The sequence below is a fragment of the Thalassophryne amazonica genome, chromosome 8 (genome assembly GCF_902500255.1).
Source record: "Thalassophryne amazonica chromosome 8, fThaAma1.1, whole genome shotgun sequence".
Lineage (NCBI taxonomy): Eukaryota > Metazoa > Chordata > Actinopteri > Batrachoidiformes > Batrachoididae > Thalassophryne > Thalassophryne amazonica.
Window position 1 is genome coordinate 62397449 of NC_047110.1, and position 12688 is coordinate 62410136.

A 12688-nucleotide genomic window follows, 5' to 3' on the forward strand; every position below is an offset into this window, starting at 1 on the left:
GGTGGGAAGCTCGACTATCCGGGAGGGACTCAGAGTAGAGCCCGTACCTCTTTGCATCGAAAGGAGCCAGCTGAGACTGTTTGGGCATCTGGCGAGGATGCTCCGTGATAGTCTCCCTAAAGAAGTCTTCCAGGCACAGCCAACCGGGACAATGCCCAGGGGAATACCCAGGACATGCTGGAGAGATTACATTTCCCAGCTGGCTTGGGAACACCTTGGGATCCCCTGAGAAGAGTTAGAGGACTTGGCCGAGGATGGGGAAGTTTGGGAAGAGCTGCTGCCACTGTGACCTGGACCTGGATAAGTGGCTTAACATGAATGAATGAATCAGGACATCTACTAGTTCATTTATGTATATTGTCACTTTGCAAATTGTGGAGCAATAATGGAAAATAAACTGCAATAGGCTTTTGGGTTCCAACAGTGTGATTTAATTATATAAATCCAAATATTAAGAATGCCTCAATGGGCATTCTTAATATTTGGATCACAGCCAATCCCATATTTTAGGTACCCCCTTAATACAAAGTCACGCAAACACTGCAGTGCCTCTTTCTTATCACTAGCATGGTCATCTTGGTTGTGATAGAGCAATATGTAATTTAACGAGCCATTCACATGTATAAATATGATATGGCAATTTGAAAGAATACATTGTTATTAAAGCTGTATATGGGCAGGAATCTGGTTCTGCTGGAGGTATCTTCCTGTTAAAAGGGAGTTTTCCTTCCCACTGTTGCCAAGTGCTTGCTCACAGGGGGTCGTTTTGACCGTTGGGGTTTTTCTGTAATTATTGTATGGCTTTTGCCTTACAATATAAAGCGCCTTGGGGCGACTGTTGTGATTTGGCGCTATATAAATAAAATTGATTTGATTTGAATCTGGTGATATGATGCATGTAATGATAAAGTAGTGACAATTCCATATACAGCATTATAATGGAATGCTGTAAGCAAGATGATATGCTGCATTTTTAAACAAATCTAATTTTAGGAAAATTGTCATAGAACACACCACCAAAAAGCTTTACTAGGGAGGAAAAAACTGTAAATACCAGTTATATGTTTGTGTGTGCATGTGTTTGTGTCTAAGGAGACTGTATATATTTTTTTTTGCTGAAAAGTTAACTCCACTGACTTTCGAGCCAGTCATCGGCCATCTTTGTACTCCTCATAAAAGCTGTGTGATGATGTGCACAGTGAGTGTCCAATTGGAACTGGTTCACCATCACATGGTTTTCCAAAATCCAATCGGAGGGCAGATTCACCTCATGTGAAAAGCCAAAGATTGTTCTCAGGAGTGATATGTTACTAGTTGGCCCGTTTGAATAGCCACCTGGGTGCTCCAATGAGTACATACTATTGGGCTCCAAATGCGCCCTGCGCCATTACGCACAGCGATCAGTGAAAGCAGAAGGAGCAGACGGAGAGCCTCTGGTGACAATCTCAAGTGCTCAAACAGTGAGTGTGTAACTACTAGTTTGCATGTGAATGTTACTGGATAACTCTGTTGCTTTTACCATGAAGACAAAAAAAAACGCATAGACCATTTTATATATATTGTTCAAAATGTGCATTTGTGTTTATTGTTTGAATCTTTTTGTTGTACAGTCTTTCACACAAGACCTCAATTTAGTGTCAAAACAGTTGTTTATTATAGTTTGCTGTGTGCTTTGAATAAATGTGTGTGGAAAATTATTTTCCGCTTTACTTTGTCCTTCCTTATTTTTGAGTGTAAACCTTTATTACACTTATAAAACACAACAAAAGCATATATATTATGAAAGCACAGGTTGTTCTGAAAAAAGTGACATAAAATTTGATTGTGGGATGCAGGGGTAAAACATTTCTGCCATGCGAGCGAACTGTCCAAAAAATACTTTATACACTTAAAGTAGACCTGCATTGAAATAAATGTGGTCAGATTTCAGAAAGAAATAGCTGATATGTATTTATAAGACCCTTATGAATGCAGTAAAGTAAATCTGTAAGCCCAAATTTGTAATTCAGCAGAGAAATCTTCGTTTAAAAATGACAAATTTGCAGCTAAAATTTAGCCCTCTGTGAAAACAGTTTGTACAGCCGTATCATTTCCATGACGTCAGGGACAAGACGACGTGCTCCCGCCTTCAGTCCGATCCCGCATTGAAATTGATTTTATCTGTTAGTAATGTTACTTATACACGTCCTGGTTTCAACATCCAAAAGTAAACTGCAATGAATGTGAGATACAGATCTATGTGCTCAGATAAGCAACGACATCGACAGCGGGCGCCGTTCTTCCTCTCCCGCTCTCTGCCTCCGCTACGCTCGCTGTTTTAATGCGAAGCGGCCGGTACACCTGTTGCTGCAAGGACAGACTTCTTGCGGCAAAATCCACAGCACCGCACGTCTCCGCAATCGGAGCCCCATAGCTCCATGGACGCTGAGGGAGGTTTATATATTTTTAATGACTGGGATTCTTTGCGGGTCTCGCCTCCATATCCCGCGATGGTACCAGAGGCAAAAGACAGTCGATTTTCATTGCGACACCATTCAATCAAATGGCATATGAAAAAGTCCCCCAAAATAATTTTCAAGCACAAAAAAAAGAAATGTGTACTCACCAAACGTGCCGCAAGACAATATGAAGTTTTAAAAAAGTAGATCCTTCCGTATAAGACAAGAAAAAGGTGCAGATGCAAACTGACGTAAATCCACAAATTACAACTGGCGTAATGCATGCTGGGAGAGGGTCTTGTCCGTGACGTCTCGGCAGCGTCCATGATGAGAGGGACAATTTGCGGAGGGCTAAATGTTAGCTGTAAATTTGTCATTTTCAAATGAAGATTTCTCCGTTGAATGACAGATCTGGGCTTGCAGATTTACTTTACTACATTCAGAAGGATCTCATGTGTAAATGTAAATCATTTTTTGTTCAAAAAATCTGACTGCATTTTTTTCAATGCAGATCTCCTTTAAACAGAAAAGACAGCACTCTCTCTCTCTTTCTCTGTCTGTCTCTCCTCAATTTCAATGGAGCTTTACTGATATGGGAGACATATGTTTACACTGTCAAAGCAAGTGTTAAGAGTAAAAATGAAGTCCTCTCTGTCTGTCTCTCTCCCTCTCTTTCTGTCTGTCTCTCTCGCTCTGTGTCTGTTTCTTTCTGCCTGTCTCTCTCCCTTCCTCTCTCTCTCTCCCCGTCTCTCTCGCTCTGTGTCTGTTTCTTTCTGCCTGTCTCTCTCTCTTCCTCTCTCTCTCTCCCCGTCTCTTTCTCTCTCTCCCTCTCTCTCTGTCTCTCCCTCAAGTTTCAATTTCAATGGACTTTTACTGATATGGGAAACATGCTTACATTGTCAAAGCAAAGTATTAAGAGTAAAACTTAAGTTCTCTCTCTTCCTCTCTTTCTGTCTCGTTTGCTCTCTCTCTCTCCCTCTGTCTCTCTGTCTTTCTCTCGCTGTTTCCGTGCTGCACAAATTTCAAACTTTTTGGAAACACAAAGCCATTCAGCTGTAAATTTCTAAATGTACCATCGGCGGCGCTCAAGCGAGTAACTCTGGTTTAATACTGAAGGATTGTAATGAAGAATTTTCTCATTCAGCAGAGAGAGAGAAAGTGAATCTCTGTTCGACTGTCCTCCTCAGCTGTGCTCTGAGCTGCTGTTTCACAGCCTCAGGATGTTGAAGCAGCTGATTTTTCAGTAACAATTCAGTTCACTTTTTAGAAAATCTGTGTGTATCGGAACCCAATACCGATCCGGGATCGAATCAGCCCCAACCCTAAAGCGTACCACATCACCACAGTACTGTAGTCGACATTCCACATAACACAAGTACTACACCTCACTTGAGTCTTCCTATGTAGCATTTGTCTGATACAAAGCCCTTTCAGCAGCACCCAAGGATTCTCAGGAGAGACCTGGTGCCAAAGACATCTAGTCGCCACCCAAGTCTCACAACCGTACAGTAAGACAGGAAGCACCTGGACCCTGAAGACCTACACCCCTCATTCTCCAGCACAGATATCAATATTATGAAACACCTCTGTCCAGTGACCTCATTTTCCCAAACATCTCTCAAGGCTCAAGTCTGAGGTTCCAGACACAAATGTCAATGGTGAGTTAAGGGAATCTTTCATCACCACATATAGATACACCTCTGATGAATGAGTCCAGGAAGTCACTGAAAACACGGATCAAAGTCTTGATCCAGTAGAACTGCAAATCAAGACACTCTGACTCCACTCAGCGTCAAGGTTTTTGTGGTGGAAAATGCCCAGCTTTCAAGGCACTTCTCCATATGTTAATGATGTCTCCTACGTTAGAGAAAATCCTCGTCACTATGCTTGTAGGAATTTATAAGATAGCTGAGAGTACTCATGTTTGTGTTCTTTCAACCAACAGAGGATTTTATCAGAGTGGCAAAGGGGTTTCTTCTGTAAACCTCTTAATATCAGCTGCAGCAGCATAACTGTATGGTGTAAGGGGGCTCTATTGTATTCAGCATATTACAGAAGGCCCAAGTGGCAAATTAAATAAAGTAGTGGATGAATTATTTTGATTCGGAGAGAGCTGAAGCTGTGAGTAACTCTGGTGTGTGTAATTGTTCCAGAGTGACATGTAAAAGGACACTCATCTGTGATTCATTTGATAATCTGATTCTGGTATTAAACAGAACCATGTCAGTGTATTTTCATATTCGTTGTGTTAACTGCAATACTTGACCGCATGCTCCACACATATTATTTTCCAGAGTAGAAGTCGCGTTTTATTTTACTAGTTTGGGAAGTCCTGTGATTTATACTCCTGTGAGACTTATACTCCAGACAATATGGTCATCAGTTTCCAGTTACACAAGCACTTCCTTTTACTCCTCAAATGTCATTTGAGCACCTTTACATCATGTAATATCCATCTCTATATGTATCTAGTCAGTAACTACTGTAATATTGCTTGCTATTAAATGTTCAAAGACACTGTGCTACATAACTTGTAGTTTGTAATATCAGAATAAGAGAGTTATGCATGATTTGGCCAATAGATATCAATAGCCTGTTACAAGCTGTTCAGGGAGGCTTCAAGTATATGGAGCTAAATCCTGGACAAAAGTTTTGTAATCTGAAAGAAAAAAAAAAAAGATTGAAAAAATAAATTTTGAAACTGAAAATTCAATGTTTGTTCTTGAATTATCTAATAATTTTAAAAGTATTATTAAAATAAAAATAAGTGTAAGATATATATTTTTCAGTTTAAATAAACTTTTGATTTAGCTCTAATTATTTTGATCAAATAATTTTTCATTTTTTACTCTGAAATATATTTTAACGTGTTATTTTTATCAGTTGCAGGATTAAATTTTTCAGAATCAAATCTTATCTTTTTGGTTTCGTATTTCTTTTTTCACCTTCAGATCTTTTTGTCACTTTCAGATCTTATTTTTTCAGTTTCAAACTTTTGGTCCTGTTCTGGCGTGGCTTCGACTAAGAGAGGGGCGTGGAATTGTGAGTGACAACAGAGCAAACAGTCCTCACATGATGTATTTATTTATTTGTTCAACATCACAATAAGGTACTGATATGTGTTCTGTGTGTCATGTGCTTTTAATGTATTCTCAAGCTGCAAAACTAACTGCCCCATGGGGGACACAAATAAAGTGAAGTGATGAAGTGATGTTATTTATAGCTCCTTGCACTTTTTGTGTGAAGGTCATATTGAAAGGTTCTGTCAATTAAACATATTCTGCAAAACATTTAAAGTTTTCTATTACAAGTGCGTTACACTAAATTTTGACACTGACACTTTTTACTGCAAGCAAATATCAGCCTCCAGTGATGAAAGTGGCCCCTGAAGAAAAAAAAAATCATGACGTTTGGGCTGCCACAGCTAGTGGGGGGTCTGGGGGAAATGCTACATGCAAATTGGTGCAATCTGTTTCAATTAATAAGCTAAATAAGAGCTATTTCTCAGTCCCATTTTCTTGCTCATTTTAGTCATAAAAATCATATTTTCCCATATTGGCAAGATGGCAGAACTATAATCCTCAATCTGTCACATGGATTAGAATACAGTGTTATTACTATTCCATAAAAATATTTGCATTGGACTGTTATTGTTCTCTCTCTACAGTTATCTCAACATTTGACTTTAATAACAACTGATAGTGTCTTAACATGAACAAAAATAAAAACTGATACAAGCTGCACATACTGTTCATTAAGTTAACATCACTTTTAGTTCTCAGGAACACTGATTTGGGTTTAAATTTGATTCTTGTTCACTTATATGAACGGAAAATGCAATAACACTGATTTTTTCATCCACTGATGATGTCAGCATTTCTGGGATACTAACAATTATAAGTGTCATGCAAAACAATGCACAAATGTTTTTCACATCAATATTTGACTTTTAGAGCATGTTAACTGTTTGTCATATTTTCCTCCAGTTGGATATTTCACACCAATGTAAAAGAAGAACCATAAAAAGCAGATTTAGCAGGCTAGAGTTTGCATGGAGACAATTTGAAGTCATCATCATAGATGTTTCCAAAGGATTTTACAGATATGAGCATCATGACATCAACCCACAGACTAAATCCGACGGGATCCAGGAAAAGAAAAATAACCCAGAAACGTTAGCCACAGAAGCAAATACCCAGATTTCTGGGAATTCCTGGAAAACTATCATCACTGGGCCTCAAATATCGCTATCAGCCTCCAAATCTTATTGATAACCAGTATCTTAAAAATCCATATCTAATAAAAACACCTCCTTGCATAAGAGGTGAACACCAGCTTACTTCGCCTTTTGTGCTGAATACAAACAAGTACGAAGTAAATGGTTAACTCATTAAATACGCCCAGTGTTTACAAAATTTGATTTCGTTTTTGTTTCCTGTCAGACAGCAGCCTCTATAATTAAATCATAGTTTTTACCAATTGTACAACTAGAATTTTAATTAAGTTTATACTAGCCACCCTGCCAATTCAGAAGCAGAACATGCTTCCCATGTCATGTACAGTATTCATTTGCCACATGTGATGTGGTGATGGTTTGGATTGGTAAATGGATCGGTCCTGTCTCTCGCTATCTCATAAGTGACTGTTATTAATATCAGACCTGATACCAACATAGGATCAGATTAAGTTCATCCCTAACGTGAATGTGCAACTGCTTGGATTACACAGCAATTATTAGCTTGAAAACAAGTCACCATGAAAATATGTATTTACCACTATTATATTATCTTTATCTCTGTGGTTCAAATGTGTTTTTAACGCTGGAGATGCAGTTCATCATGATCACAGATCTACTACGGTCCGTTACACCACAAATATACCAACTGCCCCATAAATCAGTTCACTGGTTTCTTAAAACAAAATGAAGAAAAAAAAAAAAAAATCTAACAAGCTTGTGTTTGAGACTTAATTTATAAACTACAAGGCTACTCACTAATTCTATTCATGATATCTGTAGCTTTGGAGTACAAAGCTACCTTTGAGGGATTAATCATGAACACAACTGCATTTGTACTCACACATAAAACCATTGGGCATTTGGTTCTTAGAATTTCATAATGCCTCACTTAGGCTAGTTACTTATGTGTAATACTAATCTCATAATACAGTACCTTTCAAATACTACTGATTGAAACATAAATGCCACAGTAATGTAGCTTCCTGAAAAAAGGTCCATATAACCACCATGAACAGAAGACTAGACTGCATGTGTGGTAACCAAAAACAATTACAATACAGAGTCAAACTGAAATGTAGGACAATGCTGAAAAACAACACAGAGTCACTAACTGAGTGGTGAGATGAATCAGGTTGCAGAGAAAAAAAAAGCTGGCTTGTTTGACAAAACTGATTTAACCTGAAACTCCAGATCATTGCTCCAAGGCAGTTTATACAAATGAGATATTTTTCCATGAAAGTAAACTTCAGTGTGCAATCACAACTAATCATCAGGAAATTAAATCCCAATTAAATCACAATTTATTTCAGAAATTTACTCCAAATTGTTGGTGAAAAGCTCCATAATGAGAATGTTGGGCAATTTGACTCATAAAAATGTTTATTAAAGTGATTTTGAAGTTTTACTCTAATTTCTATTATGAAATGAGTGGGTACAAGTCCTGATTGCATCTGAGGGTACCAACATAATTTATCTGTCAGGGAGACAATTGCCCATTTTGTCTTTAGTAAAGTAAGAGTTTATGTTCATCATTCTTTTCTTAACAAACCTATGTTTATTCTACATAATGATTAAATCCGTACAATCAACAACAAAATATTCTGCTTTCAAAGATAGCAATATTATGAGCATTTTATCAAAGATAAAAATGTCTATGTACTACTTACTTCAGGACAGCTTGAAAATGAACGGCAGTGTAATAGTGGATGTTGTCCTACATTTACCTTAACAAATTTTTGTCAGACAAGCACAAATTTAAACTAGAGCACCACACTCAGAGTGCAAACCTCCTCCAACACTTGTTTCCAATTCCATAAATTTTTACCTCTGAAAAAATTTTCAAGGTCAAAGTCCTGGTAAAAGTGGCTTTTCATAATGTAAAATATAAATCAATCAGATGCATATCAAACCTAGTCTATTCACTGACAGTGCCAGTTTGCACCTCATTGTCACAAATGAAAATGATTGATGCACTTTTGATTGAGATATGCAAAATGTACACCAAATGGGCTTCTCAATATTAAATTCAAATGTACACAAAATCCACAATCCGAATCAGATCCGAATCAAACTGTCAGGTTACAGTGAGTTTGAGTCTGCTCTGCACTTTCAAATATGAGACTCATTGGGGCACGTTTGATTAAGATACAACCCCTGGCAAAAATTATGGAATCACTGGCCTCAGAGGATGTTCATTCAGTTGTTTAATTTTGTAGAGAATAACAGACAGATCACAGACATGACACAAAACTAAAGTCATTTCAAATGGCAACTTTCTGGCTTTAAGAAACACTATAAGAAATCAAGAAAAATAATTGTGGCAGTCAGTAACGGTTACTTTTTTAGACCAAGCAGAGGGAAAAAAATATGGACTCGCTCAATTCTGAGGAATAAATTATGGAATCACCCTGTAAATTTTCATCCCCAAAACTAACACCTGCATCAAATCAGATCTGCTCGTTAGTCTGCATCTAAAAAGGAGTAATCACACCTTGGACAGCTGTTGCACCAAGTGGACTGACATGAATCATGGCTCCAACACGAGAGATGTCAATTGAAACAAAGGAGAGAATTATCAAACTCTTAAAAGAGGGTAAATCATCACGCAATGTTGCAAAAGATGTTGGTTGTTCACAGTCAGCTGTGTCTAAACTCTGGACCAAATACAAACAACATGGGAAGGTTGTTAAAGGCAAACATACTGGTAGACCAAGGAAGACATCAAAGCGTCAAGACAGAAAACTTAAAGCAATATGTCTCAAAAATCCAAAATGCACAACAAAACAAATGAGGAATGAATGGGAGGAAACTGGAGTCAACGTTTGTGACCGAACTGTAAGGAACTGCCTAAAGGAAATGGTATTTACATACAGAAAAGCTAAACGAAAGCCATCATTAACACCTAAACAGTAAAAAACAAGGTTACAATGGGCTAAGGAAAAGCAATCGTGGACTGTGGATGACTGGATGAAAGTCATATTCAGTGATGAATCTCGAATCTGCATTGGGCAAGGTGATGATGCTGGAACTTTTGTTTGGTGCCGTTCCAATGAGATTTATAAAGATGACTGCCTGAAGAGAACATGTAAATTTCCACAGTCATTGATGATATGGGGATGCATGTCAGGTAAAAGCACTGGGGAGATGGCTGTCATTACATCATCAATAAATGCACAAGTTTACGTTGATATTTTGGACACTTTTCTTATCCCATCAATTGGAAGGATGTTTGGGGATGATGAAATAATTTTTCAAGATGATAATGCATCTTGCCATAGAGCAAAAACTATGAAAACATTCCTTGCAAAAAGACACATAGGGTCAATGTCATGGCCTGCAAATAGTCCGTATCTTAATCCAACTGAAAATCTTTGGTGAAAGTTGAAGAAAATGGTCCATGACAAGGCTCCAACCTGCAAAGCTGATCTGGCAACAGCAATCAGAGAAAGTTGGAGCCAGACTCAATAAATTTCAGAGAAAGCGATGGCATTCTACAGGTGGCCCCAGAGCAGTGTAATTCAGTGACGCATTCCAGTAACTATTTTACATCTCACAAATGACGATGTGTAAATTACAAGACTGTCTGCTGGCGGTACCTCAAGCTGCTCTCATGTCTGGACAAGTTCAATAGTGAGACTTCTTGAGCAGCACCTCAGCAAGGCTTGTGTGTCTGTTGGCTGATGGAGGTCAGCATGCTCAGCATGGATCAGCACATACTGTAAACACTGTGGTAAAATCAAGCAAGTTTTGATTCTAAATGTTCAGTAGCTCAGATGGACTTCCAGCCACATCGTGATTGCAGGCACGACTGAACTCAGCGTTCAGTTTTCCAGACTTCTGCCGAGTGGTGTGGCTGCTTGGGTAGACTTGGCAGCAAAAGCTGCCAGGTGAGCACTGCTTCAGGAAATCAGCCAAAGTAGGTTGAGTTGCATCAGCACACAAACACATACACGTGGCTTAAGCCTAAAGACAAACCACAGAATTAAACCTGAAAGTCTACACAACAAGCACATCTTCACTGCATCATTTTAACTCCACTGTGGTGTTGTACAGAAGCAAAATTGCAGACCTGCCAACATTTGAACATACCAATGTGGGACACCCATGCGTGGCCGTGAGCGCCAAGGGCGCAGAACCTAACTAGGGGGTTCCAGGGGCATACCCTCACCCACACAACTGCAGGACTAATGGGAGCCCTGCACACACCCATGCAAGACGCGGGACATGGGGGTAATACCGAGACTGTCCTGCCCAATGTGGCACGGTTGGCAGCGCTGAAAATGCAAAAAATTATGCGACTGACCAAAACGTTATGCGCACAACTGTAAGTACCAACTGGCTCAGGGATGCCCAAACCTTGTGTACAACTGTGAGATATGACAATGTTCATCCACAGAAGTTAAAACTGGAAAAACTACCAACATCTATGTGGATGGTCAAACTTCCTAGTTCGAAGTACAGCACACTGAAAATACAAGACACGGAAATGTCATATGGTCAGTGAAGGCAGTCAGATGAGGCAGCTGCAGTCATTCAGAATCTGCTTCAGGGTGATCACATACATACATACATACATACATACCTACCTTGCACTAATTGCAGAAGGTGAGGATGTCTGTGGCAGTCTTCTCCCGGGGTGTTTTTGATCATCCCTCAAACTTCTCGTTGTGCTTCTTTCTTGGAGTGTCTCCTCTGTATTTTGAACTGCGGAAGCTCTGCTGTGTTGTACCTCGTCTGGTTCCTCTTCATCGCCTTCTGCTGATACTCCAGACGACGAGGGGCTCGACGTCAGCCTGCGTGCCAGCTCCCCGTGAGTCCTCCTGGGTGTGACTGTAACATCTGCGCTATTGTTCAAACTCATATCGCTTACACCCTTAAACACGTCGCTCTCAATCACACCCGACGACATGTCTGTCCTGTCGTTCCGGTCTGACAACAATGAAACAACGAAAAACCTGAAAAACGCACTTCACAGTTTTGTGGTAGCGTGCTAGCTTGTGTGACTAGCCAAAGGAACTTCTTGTTGACAGTTTCATAAGCCCCCGAAAAAACGCACCCTCCTTTTAGTATTTTTTTAATTGTGTTAAATGTTTCACAAAAAATGTCACCTTGCCCAAAAACGTCGCAGTGTTAAAGCTGAGGAGGCAAAAACAATGCTCAAGCTCAGCATAAGCAGCAGTGCGCAACGGACTTTCTTCAGACTTTCCTTCCTGCCTTCCTTTACTGTCAGCAACACCAGCTAACAGCTATCTTTAGCAAGCTCATCAGTCAACGTTATCCGGTTATAACATATGAAATTTAGACACTTGTCAACTCAAACGCAACGCTCCGACAATCAGCACTCGAGCCGTGTGAGTCCAAAATACAATGTAGCTTTCAGTATTAACTTCAGACTGTTTTGTAACATTAGCAACTCAGCTAACTACCGAGTAGCACTGTTGCCAGATGCCACGAGAAAAAACAAGCAAATGTCTGTCAGAAGAATCCCCCCAAATTAACCCTATAAAATTGCGTAACATATTTATTATTATAGTATTATTTATTCCACTGTTAAACATGTAAGAGCTATGATCCAAGCTGACACACTCCCAGCATGTATAATCTTTCTCCAGGTTGTCCTCAGCGTACTTCAGTCTGGCTTGAAGTTGTCTCTTCTGCAGAAGTGGAGTTTTTCTTCGTCTGCAACCTCACAGTCCATTCATGTCCAGGGCTCTATAGTCTTCTTTGAGACTACAATTTCTGACTTGGCTAAGTCATTCACTAGTGTCTTGGCAGTTCTTCTAGGGTATTTAGACATATGTCTTATAAGTTTTCTTTCCAGAGTCTTTGAAATCTTTCACTTTCTACCTCTGCCAGTCTTGTTCTGCACTGTGTGGCTCTCTTTGAATTTCTTGATGATACTTTTCACTCCAGTTCTTGACACTTGGAAAGACTGTGATAAGTTTGAAAATCCTTTTCCTGCTTTTAAAGAGAAGTCTAAACTGATTCCTTTTGTTTTTGGCGTGACACTTTC

General features: G+C 39.3%; 1 protein-coding gene across 5 annotated transcripts in view; it reads right to left on the reverse strand.

Annotated features, from left to right (window-relative positions):
• Positions 1 to 12077, reverse strand: part of bnip2 (BCL2 interacting protein 2) — a 52215-nt gene extending 40138 nt beyond the window's left edge. For 2 of the 5 annotated variants that reach the window (XM_034176474.1, XM_034176475.1), the window contains exon 1: positions 11262 to 12074. In XM_034176474.1, coding sequence (XP_034032365.1) covers positions 11262 to 11584 — 323 coding nt within the window. In that variant the 5' untranslated portion in view covers positions 11585 to 12074. Of the gene's footprint in view, positions 1 to 11261 lie in introns of all 5 variants that reach the window. The other 3 variants (XM_034176472.1, XM_034176473.1, XM_034176476.1) reach the window with 3 other exon arrangements.
• Between the last annotated feature and the right edge of the window lie 611 nt (positions 12078 to 12688).